The sequence below is a fragment of the Spermophilus citellus genome, assembly GCF_964194105.1.
Source record: "Spermophilus citellus genome assembly, chromosome: 18".
Lineage (NCBI taxonomy): Eukaryota > Metazoa > Chordata > Mammalia > Rodentia > Sciuridae > Spermophilus > Spermophilus citellus.
In genome coordinates this window covers 36,929,127-36,942,505 of record NC_138200.1, presented here as the reverse complement: position 1 = coordinate 36,942,505, position 13,379 = coordinate 36,929,127, and the positions used below count along the sequence as shown (strand labels likewise).

The 13,379-nt window shown below is 43.9% G+C and overlaps 1 protein-coding gene across 2 annotated transcripts in view; it reads right to left on the bottom strand.

Annotated features, from left to right (window-relative positions):
• The window catches only part of HEATR3 (HEAT repeat containing 3), a 34,589-nt gene extending 33,678 nt beyond the window's left edge, over positions 1-911 (bottom strand). Inside the window, exons 1-2 of one of the 2 annotated variants that reach the window (XM_081273771.1) lie at positions 596-911; positions 296-468 (exon numbers count right to left, since the gene is read on the bottom strand). In XM_081273771.1, coding sequence (XP_081129897.1) covers positions 296-468; positions 596-727 — 305 coding nt within the window. In that variant the 5' untranslated portion in view covers positions 728-911. The remainder of the gene's footprint in view (positions 1-295; positions 469-595) is intronic. The other variant, XM_081273770.1, reaches the window with a different exon arrangement.
• Positions 912-13,379: the final 12,468 nt, after the last annotated feature.

The window sequence follows — 13,379 nt, the reverse complement described above, 5'->3', positions numbered from 1 at the left end:
AGGAAGAAATGAGAGCCAGGTTTGAAGGCAAGGAGCCTGGCCAGGTGGCTGCTGCCAACCGACAGATGAAATGCGGGGGTCCTGGTGTCCTCTGAAGTCTAGATGGAGCGTAGGTTCACATCCCCAGACTCCTGCCACTGTGCGACCAGGAGCAGGTTTTTCGCCCTTCCAAGCGCCTGGGAATGAATCAGGGAGAGTGCGTGCCTGGCAAACATAAAGCGCTGGCTGACCGCTGTGAGCCCAGGCTCAGAGGACAGCAGCGGTGGGCACCACCCTGGACCCTCTCCCGGCTCACCTCAGCGCGCCGGCCGCCGTCTCCCTAACAGCCAGGCTGGGGTCGAGCAGCAGCGGCCCGAGTCGGCGCACAGCATCGCGGCGAGCCAGACCCGGGAGCACCGGCTTCTGCTGCACCAGGCGGGCCAGCCCCGCGCAGGCGCACTCGCGAACCTCGGCCGTCGGGTGCTGGAGCTGCGGGACAGGAGCAAGGTGTCAGGGGACGCAGTGCGCACGCGCGCCCGGGGCTTGGCGCTGGAGCTCGGTCTGCCCCAGCCCAGTACCCCCTCCCCGGGTCTGGCGGTGTTCTCGCCTCACTCACCTTTTCCAGCAGCTCCGCCGCTGGCCCGTCGTCATCTTCTTCTCCGTTCTCTGCTGCTGCCGCCTCGGCCTGACAGTTGCCGGTAGGGGAGAACTGAGGTCGCTTGAAGCGTTTCGTCCGGCTCTTTCCCATAGCGACGCGCGCTGTGGGGACGGACCGAGAAAGGAAGGCAACAGCAGTCTGTGGGGGCTGCGGGGCTCGTGATAAGGCCTCGTCGCTGAGGGGTATTCGTGTTCTGCTTAGCTGGGCCGGGTGACGGCCCGAGCACACATGGAGAAGGAGCGCGCATGCGTGCGTCGCGTTGGCGGCGAGGAGGGGGCTGGCACGGGGATTGCGCAGGCGTGTGAGAGAGTGCGGGCGGGGCCAGCCCTGGCAGGAGGCGGAGTCCTGTGCTTTCTCCTGAGAATGTCAGGGTCTCCGCCTCCATCCAATAAATGCATAGCTTTTAAGTGAGCTCTGTAAGGAAGGAAAGTTCCATCTCGCGGTAATCCTATCCTCCAGGAGTTGACTGTCTACCAAGGGAAATAACATATTTCCAAAACATATTTTAGAAAATAATTCCAGAGATGCAGTTCCCATACAGAAACGCAGGCCTAGCAAAGATCTCCTTTAAATATAAGGAAACTTTGGCGCTACCAATTTATGTTGATAGGATTTTTCCCTAGATCTCTCTTATCTGGCCACAGGTTCTGCGTCTTCCTAGTCCAAGTTACTGTCTTCATTGTCTCTCCATTTCCATCCTACCCACCCCCTATCCACAGAACAGTTGTGTGACATTTTCAAAATATCCCTCTACTTTCTCTTTATTTTCACTCCCTTGCTTAAAAATCTTTCAATGGCCATAGGCACCTCCACTGATTTTCTGGTAAGGGATAGATCTTTGGTGCTGGGGATTTAACCCAGGGCCTTGTGCATGCAAGGGGAGCACTCTACCAACTGAGCTATATCCCCAGAACCAGGTCTCTCTTGAAACAGTTTATACCTTGTTCCTTTGTTACAAAGCACAGGTCAAGATTACAGTTGTGAAACACAGTTTCTTTGTGTAGCTGTACAGTTACCAGCTTAACACCACACCATTCTGTGAGGACAAAATGAACAGTTTCCACACATCACTGTATTTCCAACACTAGCCCAGGGTCTGGCACAAAATTGGCATACAACTTCTTGAATGAATGGAGACTACATAAATCAGGAAATCTAGATGGTAGATGAAGTAAAATGATAAGAATTTTGAAGAGATAAAACCAAATTCCTGCTTTTCTCTGTGGGGATAGGCAAGAAAAAAAATTGTTCAGAAACCATAACTGGTGCCTGGTATGGTGATGCACCACTGTAATCCCAGGTACTTGGAAGGCTGAGGCAGGAGGATAGCAAGTTCCAAGCCAGCTTGGGCAACTTAGCAAAACCCTGTATTAAAATAAAAAAAATAAATAAAAAGGCTTTGATGTAGCTCAGTAGTAGAGTGTCCCTGGCTGGGTTCAATCAGGAAAGAAAGAAAGCTAAATACTACCTTGGACTTCTGTTTCTCCCCCTTCACATGTTTGTAATGTGACCTGCTCTGCAGAACATACTCTGCACCACTTCCTAAAAACCTGACAGTCCCTTTTGTGGCTGCAGAATCCAGGTGGCCACAGCACCCTGCTATGTAGGGCCAACTCCTCATCTCCAGCCAGAGAAGCCTCTTCAGCCTTCCCCAAACCACATTTGGACCATTCTTTTTCTAAGCCTGGGGAACTGGAGAGCTCAGCAAACTTCCACTGCTCCCTCTGACATGGATCATTTCCACTTTCCCGGTATACAGTCTCAGATCTATTTACAATTGTAGGGACTTGTTGTGGGAGGGGAGGGAGACAAAAAAAAAAAGATGGCCAGCCCATTGGACCTGGCCTGTTGTCCTTACCCTCCCTGCTGTTCCATTAGATATACCACGCTTGGGCCCTCCATGTATTTCATGTCCTCTGCGACTCTCTTTTTTAGAGTTGTCCATGAATTGTCATCAAAGATGTGGGTGTAGGGGGCTGGGGCTGTAGCTCAGTGGCAGAACACTTTCCTAGCACTTGTTAGGCACTGGGTTTGATCCTTTGCACCACATAAAAATAAACAATAAAATAAAGGCGTGTTGTCCATCTACAACTACATTTTTTTGTTGTTTTTTTAAAGTATGTATGTAGGGGCTGGGAGGCAGCATGCACCCGGGATGCCTGAGTGCTGCCCTCACTAGCCTGGGAGCTCCTGGGAGGAGGGCCATGGATAGCGTTTGTATTAGCAGCACCCGCAGCTCAATGAAAGTCCCTGGGGCGTCCACTCCTGCTGTATGGTTACTGCCCTCTGTCTCAGCTGGCCCTACACAAAATGACCAGGCAGTCATCAGCAAGGAATGTCATTGCTGTCAGTCCTCTGCAAGATAGATGATGGACTCTGGTTATTCCAGATCTGCCACCAATGAACTGTAATGACCGAGGGAAGCTTTCTCTATTCAGAAAGACTTTGAGGGGTCTCAAAATATCAAAGGGCTGGGAACCATTTTGATCATTTTTTGGGGAAAAAAAGGAAATTATTTTTGGAAAGAAAATTGCATGTTGACGGCCTCCTGAGCATGTGGGACAGACATTATTGTTGCTGACCTCCCATCTGGGCCTCAATTTGCCATGGCAGGTATGATGATAACGGGATTACTGATAGCTAGCCCAAGAAAATCCACTGCAAAGGGACCTGCTGCCCACTAAATGTCACATCATTCATTCATTCATTTAATAAATATCTACTGCTGTGTGCTTCCTATGTGTCAGGCACAATACGGGGTGCTAGGGATAAGGAGATAATTAAGACCCAGTCTCTGATGTTAACACAGCTACTATACAAGTGAACTGTTAAGGAAGATTATCCCAAGCTTAGAAGTGATGAAAAAAGATGATTGCATATTTTTTAAATGGGCCCAGGGTTTGACAGACCTGTTGAAGGATTCTGCAGGGCACTACTATCCAGCAGAAATTTCTACAATGAGGAAATTGTTCTCTACCCTGTCCAGTACAGTGGCCACAAGCCACATGTGGTTATCAAGCACTGGAAATGTGGCTGGTGCAACTGAGGAGCACCATTTTCAATTTTAATTAATTTTAATTTTTAAACAGCTCTTTTACTTTCAATGGTGGCTCCAGATTAGTAAAGCAAAGCTTTAGAGCAGTGGGTCTGAACCAGGGGAAATTTTGCTCTCCAGAGGAAAGATGGCCGTGTTTGGGGATGCTTTGGAGGTGCCACTGGCATCTAACAGGTAGAGGCAGGCATGGTTGACATGGTGGGCTGGGAAGGACATCCTGTGTATTCTAACATATTCAACAGCACACTAGATACCAGGAACAACCCCCAGTTGTGATTAGCCAAACATGTCTTCAGTGATTGCCATATGTCCCTTGAGAGGCAAAATCACCTTTGGTTGAGAATTGCTACTCCAGAGTAAAATATGAAACTGAGGGAGATCCTGAATAAGTCCGTTAATTTCACTTCTTTTAGTTTGAATTTCACACTCACTAATTTTGGAGGTCATGTATTACTAATTTTGCATGAGCCTTGCCATCCATGGCACCTCTGACGTGTGGATCATGATGGTAATGGTCACCTGGTTACTTTTCATGAACTTGAAGGCTGATGTGGTGAAACCACTGACTCTTCACTTGGGCCTGTGTAAGTGTTCAGTGGATGACCTCTTTGATATCAGGAGGCTGAAAATTCCACCCTCAGATCATGGTAATGCTGCCATTTTCTGACCATGTGCCCTAGGAAGAGCTGTGAAGACTGATTATGCATTCACAGACCACTGGTTACTTCACTTCCAATCACCTTTCCCCCTCCTAAAACCACTTAGCTTCTTTATCTTATGAATCTCAGGGAGGAGGCTTTGAGAGTTGGTCTCTGATCTTCAAGCTTGGCCACCTTAATAATAAACTGGCGCCCGCTACTTTGGAGTTTCTGTTGAGTTCTTGCAGGGGATTCAGGGAGAATTGGCACAAGGAGCCTGGTGGAGGGAGTGTGTTCCTGGGAAGTGTGTGTAGAGTGCCCATGAGAGTTCGGGAATAAAGAGTTGCTGTTTGAACCTACAAGGCTTTGTGGCGGCTCAGTTATTTGTGCCCAGGCAGACTGCGGCAGTGGCTCAGGAGGCTGAGGCAGGAGATCACAATATGTTCCATACTTTCAAGGCTTTGTGGCGGCTCAGTTATTTGTGCCCAGGCAGACTGCGGCAGTGGCTCAGGAGGCTGAGGCAGGAGATCACAAGTTTGAGGCCACCCTCAGCAATTTAGCAAGGCTCTAAGCAACTTAGTGAGACCCTGACTTAAAATAAAAAATAAAGAAGACTGGGGATGTAGCTCAGTGGTAAAGTACCTGTGGGTTCAATCCCTAGTACCAAACGAACGATACATTGTTTTGGTGATTGGTGTCTTACACGGTGGGCAAAAGGGACCTTGTTTGTTTACATATGAAGAGAAAAACTTAAGAAAGTATATATACCAAAATGTCACCTGTGTTTGCTTTTGAGTGGAATTAAAGAAGATTTCTTTTCTTTCTTTCTGAATCTTTTATTTGGCACTGGGGAATTGAACCCAGGGGCACTTTATTACACATACCCAGTCCTTTTTATTTTTTGTTTTGAGACAGGGAATATATCTTTGTCCTTGCAATCTATTACTTGTTTTTGTGATTGTTTGGACCAAGTGGACATTGTAAAAGAGAATACCTGGGATGGTCATGTTGCATCTGCTTGAATGGATTTATTTCTAATTCAAATTGCCCCAAATCCTAACTCTCTCAACAGGCATTAGTTTCTTTTTTCTTTCTTTCTTTCTTTTTTATTTTTGTTTTGGAGTGCTGAGGAAACACTTTAAGCTGATCTGCATCCTCACCAATGCTGGTATTGTCGGCTTTCCTCATTCTAGCCATCTTGGCTGGTGTGTAGCAACTGGAATTCTCAAACACTGATGGATGATGGGGATGTAAAATGGCACAATTGTTTTAGGAAACAGTTTGGCAGTTTCTGATAAAGCTAATATGCAGGTTGAGGATGTGGTTCAGTGGTACAGCACTTGCCTAGCCTACGAGAGGCCCGGGGTTCCATTCCTAGTACCAAAAAAATAAAAGCTACATATACTTAGCCTAAGACCCAGCAATTCCACTCCAAGATAATCCCAAGAAAGGTGAATGTATCCACATAGATTTGTACAAGACAATTCACAGAAGATTTATTAATAATAGCCCCAAACTGAAAATAGCCCACATGCCCATCAATAGGTAAATAAGTAAATTTTTAAAATAAATAGGAACTGGGGCTGGGGAGGTGACTCAAGCGGTAGCGCGCTCGCCTGGCATGCGCACGGCCCGGGTTCGATCCTCAGCACCACATACCAACGAAGATGTTGTGTCCACCGAAAACTAAAAAAAAAATAAATAAATATTAAAAAATTCTCTCTCTCTCCCTCTCTCTCTCTAAAAAAAATTAAATAAATAAATAAATAGGAACAAGTTACTAACATATGTATTTACATAGATAAAAATCTCGAAAACATGTTGAGAAAAAGAAGACCAAAAAAATTATGGTATTATATAATTATACTATAATTTCATTTACATGGAACTCTAGAATAAAGACTAATGTAATCTATAGAGTCAGAAGCAGAGCAGAAATTGCCTGGGACCAGGGGTTAGGGACAGAACTTGACAAAGGAGTCTTTCAAGGTAACAGAAATGTTCTGTATCTTGCTTATGGTGATTGTTACATGGGCACTACATTTATTAAAATTCATCAAACTGTACAATTACGCTGGGTGCATTTTATTACATATAAATTAACCTAAATAAAGTTGATTGTTTTGTGTGTATTTTGTGCTGGGATTGAACCCAGAGCTTACACATAGTAGGCTAGTGCTCTACCTAGGAGTTACACCCCAGCCCCAAAGCTGATTAAAGAAAAGCTCACAGAATCTATCCCTTCTTTGACTGGTTCTCCAGATTCATTAATAATCATAAAGGTCTCCCCTCTCCCTCTTGAGAGTAGGCATCCCTCACTGCACCAGACACTGCTCTAAGAGCTTTGACAATCCCCTGCAACGTTAATGTCCCCTTCAGATGCGAGGGGACTGAGGTTCAGAAGTTAAGTGATTTTCCTAAGAGTACATGATTTGTCAATGACAAAGACAGAATTTACCTACACAGTCACACTTCAGAGTTTGTGTACAGATTCTCCCTTTTTTAAACATATCTCATTTTTGCTTATTTCAACATGAATCTTATTTTGTGTGGGTTGTTTATTGTTTGTTTTTTGAGACAGGGTGTCTTTGCGATGCCCAGGCTGGTGCCCAATTCCTGGGCATGAACAGTCTTCTTGCCTTGGCCTCCTAAAGAGCTGTAATTATGGGTGCACACCACTACACCTAGGGGTTCTTGATTAGATTGTCACTGTTTAAATTAGGAGGTTAATATAAGTATTTCTCACTTTTGAACTAAGAAGTCCACCAAACCACACTCGTTTCCTGCACAATCCTTCATTTTCCTGATTTTTTTTTTTTAGAGAGAGAGAGAGAGAGAGAGAGAGAGAGAGAGAGAGAGAGAGAATTGTTTGTATGTGGTGCTGAGGATCAAACCCGGGCCGCACGCATGCCAGGTGAGCGCGCTACCGCTTGAGCCACATCCCCAGCCCTTCCTGATGTTAATAACTGATTTTTTTCATTATCCTGTTTTCCCATGAATGTCATTATTTTCCCCAAAGTCTAACATCTTTATCTATCAACAATATGTTCCATACTTTCAAACATATCTATTCCAAGGTTTTCCTGGTGGTCTCCCTCCTGAGTCTCTCTACCTCTCTCTCCCCCTCTCTCTCTCTCTCTCTCTCTCTCACACACACACACACACACACACACGCACACACGCACACACGCACACACACACACACACACACACATTTCAACATGAACGGTCTATGTCGATGGACCTTTATTTATTTATTTATATGTGGTGCTGAGAATCAAACCCAGTGCCTCACACGTTAGTCAAGGGCTCTACCACTGAGTCACAATCCAGCCCCTGAGTCACTCTTATTGGACTGAGTGCTCTCCAGTTTTTTGGTTTTTTTTGGTTTTTTGCTTTTTTTTCCAATTGGGACTGAACTCAGGGGCACTCCACCACTGAGCCACATCCCCTGGACTGGGTGCTATCTAAAGATGCTACATGGCACTTGCCCTGGACTTTCGCTGTGGCTTATGTGTCGGATTCCCCATTTCCTGTGTGGCTATTAGTACATGAAGAGGCAGTACTGAAGTTCACACTGGTTCACAGTGCTGGTTTGCTGTAGAGACCTTGGCAGAAATCACTGGACATTACTTATTGGAAAAGTGTTCCTTGTGCACAAATGTCATCAGATATAGAGATTTCAAAAACCTAGCTCCTACGTTGTGTTTCCCCTGAACTATTACTATTTGAGTTTCCTTTATCTGGATCTTAATTCAAACAAATCAACAGGAAAAGAGGTATTTATGGTTGGGAGTATAACTCAGTGGTACAGCATGTACTAAGTTTGTGCAAAGATCTGGTTTTGATCCTCAGTACAGACAGAGAAAGACAGATTTATGAGATAGTTGGGGAAGGTTGAGCTGAATATTTGAAGATATAAAATTATTGGGGTTTTTTTTGTGTGTATGTGATACAGTTATTGTGATTATGGTAAAAGAGTCTTTGTCTTTTGGAAATATTTCCTGAAATATTTCTAGATGAAATGATGTGTGGGATGTTTCAAATTAATCCTTTGTGGGACTGAGGGAATAAATAAGTAAAAATAGGGTGCATATAAGAAATAAGACTTGCTATAATAGTTGGGGGGCCCATTATATTATCTTCTCTACTTTTACATGTGTTCAAAAATTTCCATAACACTTTGTGGTTTGCTTTTTAAAATGGTGTTCAGGGTAGAACAGGGGAAAAAAAGGTCTGATATTAATACATAATTTTAGGAAATTTAAAATTTAAAGATCAACTCCTAGCAAGGATATATTTCTCTTCTGATTTATTGACTAAACTTATAGATTTATTTTATTTTTCCTACTGTTATTTAAACTACAAACCTTTCAAGAACCCGCCCCCACATACACACACATACCAAGCCAGGTGCAGTGGCTCTTGCCTATAATCCCAGTTACTTGGGAAACTGAGACAGGAGGATCACAAGTTCAGGGCCAGCCTGGGAAACTTAGACCTTGTCTCAAAATAAAAAGGGCTGGGCTGGGGATGTGGCTCAAGCGGTAGCGCGCTCGCCTGGCATGCGTGCAGCCCAGGTTCGATCCTCAGCACCACATACAAACAAAGATGTTGTGTCCACCAAAAACTAAAAAATATTAAAAAATTCTCTCTCTCTCTCTCTCTCTCTCTCTCTCTCTCTCTCTCTCTCTCCCCCCCCCTCACTCTCTCTTTAAAAAATAAAAAATAAAATAAAATAAAATAAAAAGGGGCTGGGGATGTGGCTCAAGTGGTAGCGCACTCTCCTGGCATGTGTGTGGCCCGGGTTTGACCTCAGCACCACATACAAATAAAGATGTTGTGTCCGCTGAGAACTAAAAAAATAAATATTAAAATTCTCTCTCTCTCTCTCTCTCAAAAATAAATAAATAAATAAAAAGGGCTGAGGATGTAGCTCAGTAGTAATGTGCCTGTCTAGCATATACAGGCCCTAGGTTAAATCCCCCATCTACACAAAAAGAACCCCCAAAACTATATGAACAACATGATATAATAAAATTTTATGATGTAGTGTATTCATATACAAACACAATTTAAATACCAAAGTCAAGATTTATTCATTCATTCAACTGACAGTAATTGAGCATTTCCCACATGCCAGGTACTCCTGTGTGTTAAAGACACCGTGATAATCATGATTTCTGTTACTATAACAAAACACCTGAGCTAATATACTTAAACAGAAGACAGGTTTATTTTAACACAGTTTTGTAGGTGTCAGTTGCTTTAGGACCTGTGGCGAGGCAGCACATCATGGCAAGGAGTGTGTAGCGGAACAAAATGCTACTTACCTCATGGCCAGGATGTGAAGGAGGGGTTGGGGTTCTAGTGCCTGCATCAAGGGCATGCTTCTGATGACTGGGAGAACCCCCACTAGGCTGTGTATCTTAAAGGTTCTACCACCCCTCATGCACCATGGGCTGAGATCATGCTTTCAATACAGGGGTCTTGGGGAACACTTCTTCAAACCACAGAAGATACATATATGACAAGAATTTAGAATAGGGACTCAAAATAAAAATTTGTAATTTAAAAAATGGAAAATTATATTTCTTACATATACTACTTAATTTATCCCTTAAGATGATTCTGAAAGATAGCTATGAATAGACCTAAGTGAAGAAAGTAGGGTTTGGAGAGAACAAGTCACTCGTCCAAGTGTTTGATGGAGGGAACCAGGACTGTAATCCAAGTCAGTGCGCCAAGCTGGGGGGCTCCGCCACACGCATCCCTACACCCTCTTACCTGTCAGCTAGCGCTGGGCTGTCTGGAAGCAGCTTCCTAGTCTGCATACAGATCAGGGCTCCTCAAAGTGTGACCCTTGAGCCTAGTAGAGCAGAGGAAAGAAAATGGGAGAGGGGAGGGAGGGTGGAAGGGGAAAAGGAGCATCATGAACTGAAATCGAATTCCATGATGTATGAGTTTGTTGGGATGAACCCAACTACTACACATAACTATAAAGCTCCAATAAAAATATTAAAATAAAAAGTATGTTCCTTGGAACACTACTTCTGTTGCAATACTCCAGCAATCAGGTGAACAGAAAGCTTTGCCTGATAAAACAGATTATTTAAAACATATTGGGTACCTTAGAATTTTGGAGTCCAGAAAGATTGGCTCAAGGATTAAACTCTCAGAAAAAAATAGTCCAAAGCCTTTCCATACAACTGGTTTGAGGAGGAAAGTGATGGCACATCCTTGAACATCACTGAGTGCCCAGCAACATGCCTGGGCCCCAAATGCAAGGGTGCTGGGGAAGTTTTCTGTTTGTCACCGGGAGGCTGGACTGACTGCTGGCATCTCCCAAACCTAGTGAGGCCACTCAAAAGGAGCTGGGCAGACAGAAACCATGTCCAACATCTGGATTCACCATGAATGATAACAAGTCTTCAATGAAACAGCAAGGAAACGGGCAGGCACACAATGACAGGGCCCCCAGGAGTGTTTTAGAACGTGAGGGATTCTTAAGAGGAAGAGGCCATCACTTGGTGTGACCAGGAGGATCACAGGTTGGAGGCCAGCCTTGGCAGCTTACCCAGACCCTGTCTCAAAAAATAAAAGGGTTAGGGGTGTAGCTCAGTGATAAAGCACTCCTGGGCTCAATCCCCAGTGCCACAAAACCAAACCAACCCCAAACTTAGTAACAAATATCCTCTTCTTTTTTTGCCTCTGACACAAACTTACACAGCAAACATCAGTTGTACCCGAAACATCCGTTTTAAAAATGTTTGTGCTCCATGATGAAGCAGACAAGGTGGATTTCCTGTTTTTAATGGGGGAGGAAAAGGAGAGGGAAGATAGAGAATGTTCTTACCCTTATAGAAGGATAAACAGAGTTTGGATTCTGAGGGCAAACAAGAAATTTCTGTTTCAACAGGACAAGGAGTGTTTAAACTCAGCTGGCGAAGGCTGAGCCTTTGTCACAGAGGAAACTTAGTCTACAAAACGCCATCTAAGAGGCCAGTTCTCAGGGAGCAAAAACTCTCAAAAAGCAGCATTGCCAGGTAGTCACCAGCTTGATTGCTTTCAGTGAGGTTACCTGAACATCAAGATGCCACTTTAGTTTCTTCTTCATTAGAGGCCAAATATTCATTTAATCCACTATTCAGGAATCTGCTTAGTTCAAAACATAAGCAGAGCTTCCTGCCCAAGGATGCCACAGAGGAAGCATTGTTGAAGTCCCCCTTTGCGCTGCCATTAGGTCTGTCAAGTCTCCTCCAGAGCAGGAACAGCTGTGGAAGCTCTTCATTGGAGGGCTGAACTTTCAAACGACTGATCGGAGTCTGAGAAGCCATTCTGAGCAGTGGAGAAGACTCTGGGGCTACATGGTAATGAGAGGTCTGAACACTAAGTGCTCCTGGGGCTTTGGGTTTGTCACTCCTGCCACTGTGGAGGGGGTGGATGCAGTATGAACATAAGGCCTAACAGATGGAAGAGTGTGGAACCAAAGACCCTCAAAAACCAGGGACTACTTAACTGTGAAAACAATCTTTGTTGGTGGCATTAAGATGGCACTGGAGAACATCACCTACAAAGCTAATTTTGAACAATTTGGGAAAATAGAAGTGATTAAAATCACAACAGACTGAGGCAGTGGAACTTGGATGACCACGCTGTTAGATTATTGTCACTCAAAAATATACTGTGGAGTCTGGGTCCCAACTAGGAAGTGAGGAGAGCCCTGCCAAGCAAGAGATGGCTAGTGCTTTGTGTGGCCAAAAAGGTCAAAGTGGTTCTGAAAACTTTGGTGATGATCATAGAGACAGCTTTAGAGACAATGACAATTTTGGTAATAGAAGAAACTTCAGTGCTGGCTTTGATGTCAACCATGGTGAGCTGGATATGGTGGCAGTGGACAGAAGCAGTTTGGAGGTGGTGGACACTACAATGATTTTGGCAGTTACAACAATCAACCTTAAACTGAAGTTAACTGGAGGGAGCAGCTCTGGTCCTTATGGTGGAAGAGGTCAATACTTTGTCAAACTATGAAACCAAGGTGGCTCTGGTGGGCAGGTGCAGGAGCCGAGGAAGTCACAGGTTTTAATTACTGCCAGAAAACAAGCCTAGCAGGAGAGGGGAACCACAGAAGTGACAGTGAAGCTAGAGGTTAGAGCACATTTGTAAACTGAGCCAAGCACAGTGTGGCAGGGCCTAGCTGCTACAGAAAACTTTTTAGACAATGCTCACATATGTTGGCAAAAAATCCCCAGGACTGTATTTGTGACTAATTGTAAGAATATTTTTAGTTTCTGTTCTGTGGAAAGTGTAAAGCATTCCATCAAGATTTTTAAAGCACATTTAAAAATGTTGGTTATCGAAATTAAAATGTTGCAAAGTTACAACAATTATTTTTAGTTTTTTTACTTTGATGATTTGGTATGACAACTAATCTTACAGAGAACGGACCCTCAGCCACACAGCTTTAAGTGTTTTACATGAATGAAGATTTCAATACTTAGAATAAACTTGGAAAGACTGGCATTAGGGCTGGAGTTGTGGCTCAGAGGTAGAGTGCTTGCCTCAGTGTGGGACTCTGGGTTGGATCCTCAGCACCACATAAAAATAAATAAGTGAAATAAAGGTATTGTGTCCCAATTACAACTAAAAAATATATATAAAAAAAGACCTACATCCTATATATCCATCTTCCTTTATCTAGGATATTGGTATTATGGCCATTTAATAAATGAAGAAACTAAGGTTACATAATTTGACTTTGTTAGAAAACTAGCAAGCAGCAAACCTAATTCAAAACCCAGTCTGACCTATAGGCCTACACTCTTAACCATATTATAAAGACTCTTAAATTTATAAGTCAGAGATTTGAGTTTTGATGTTGGGAATTGAAACTGGGGGTGCTAAACCACTGTGCATATCCCCAGCCTTTTTATTTTTGTTTTTATTTTGAAACAGGGCTTCACTAAGTTGCTGAGGCTGGCCTGGAACTTGTGATCCTCTTGCCTCAGCCTCCCAAATCACTGGGATTACATATGAATACCACCATGTC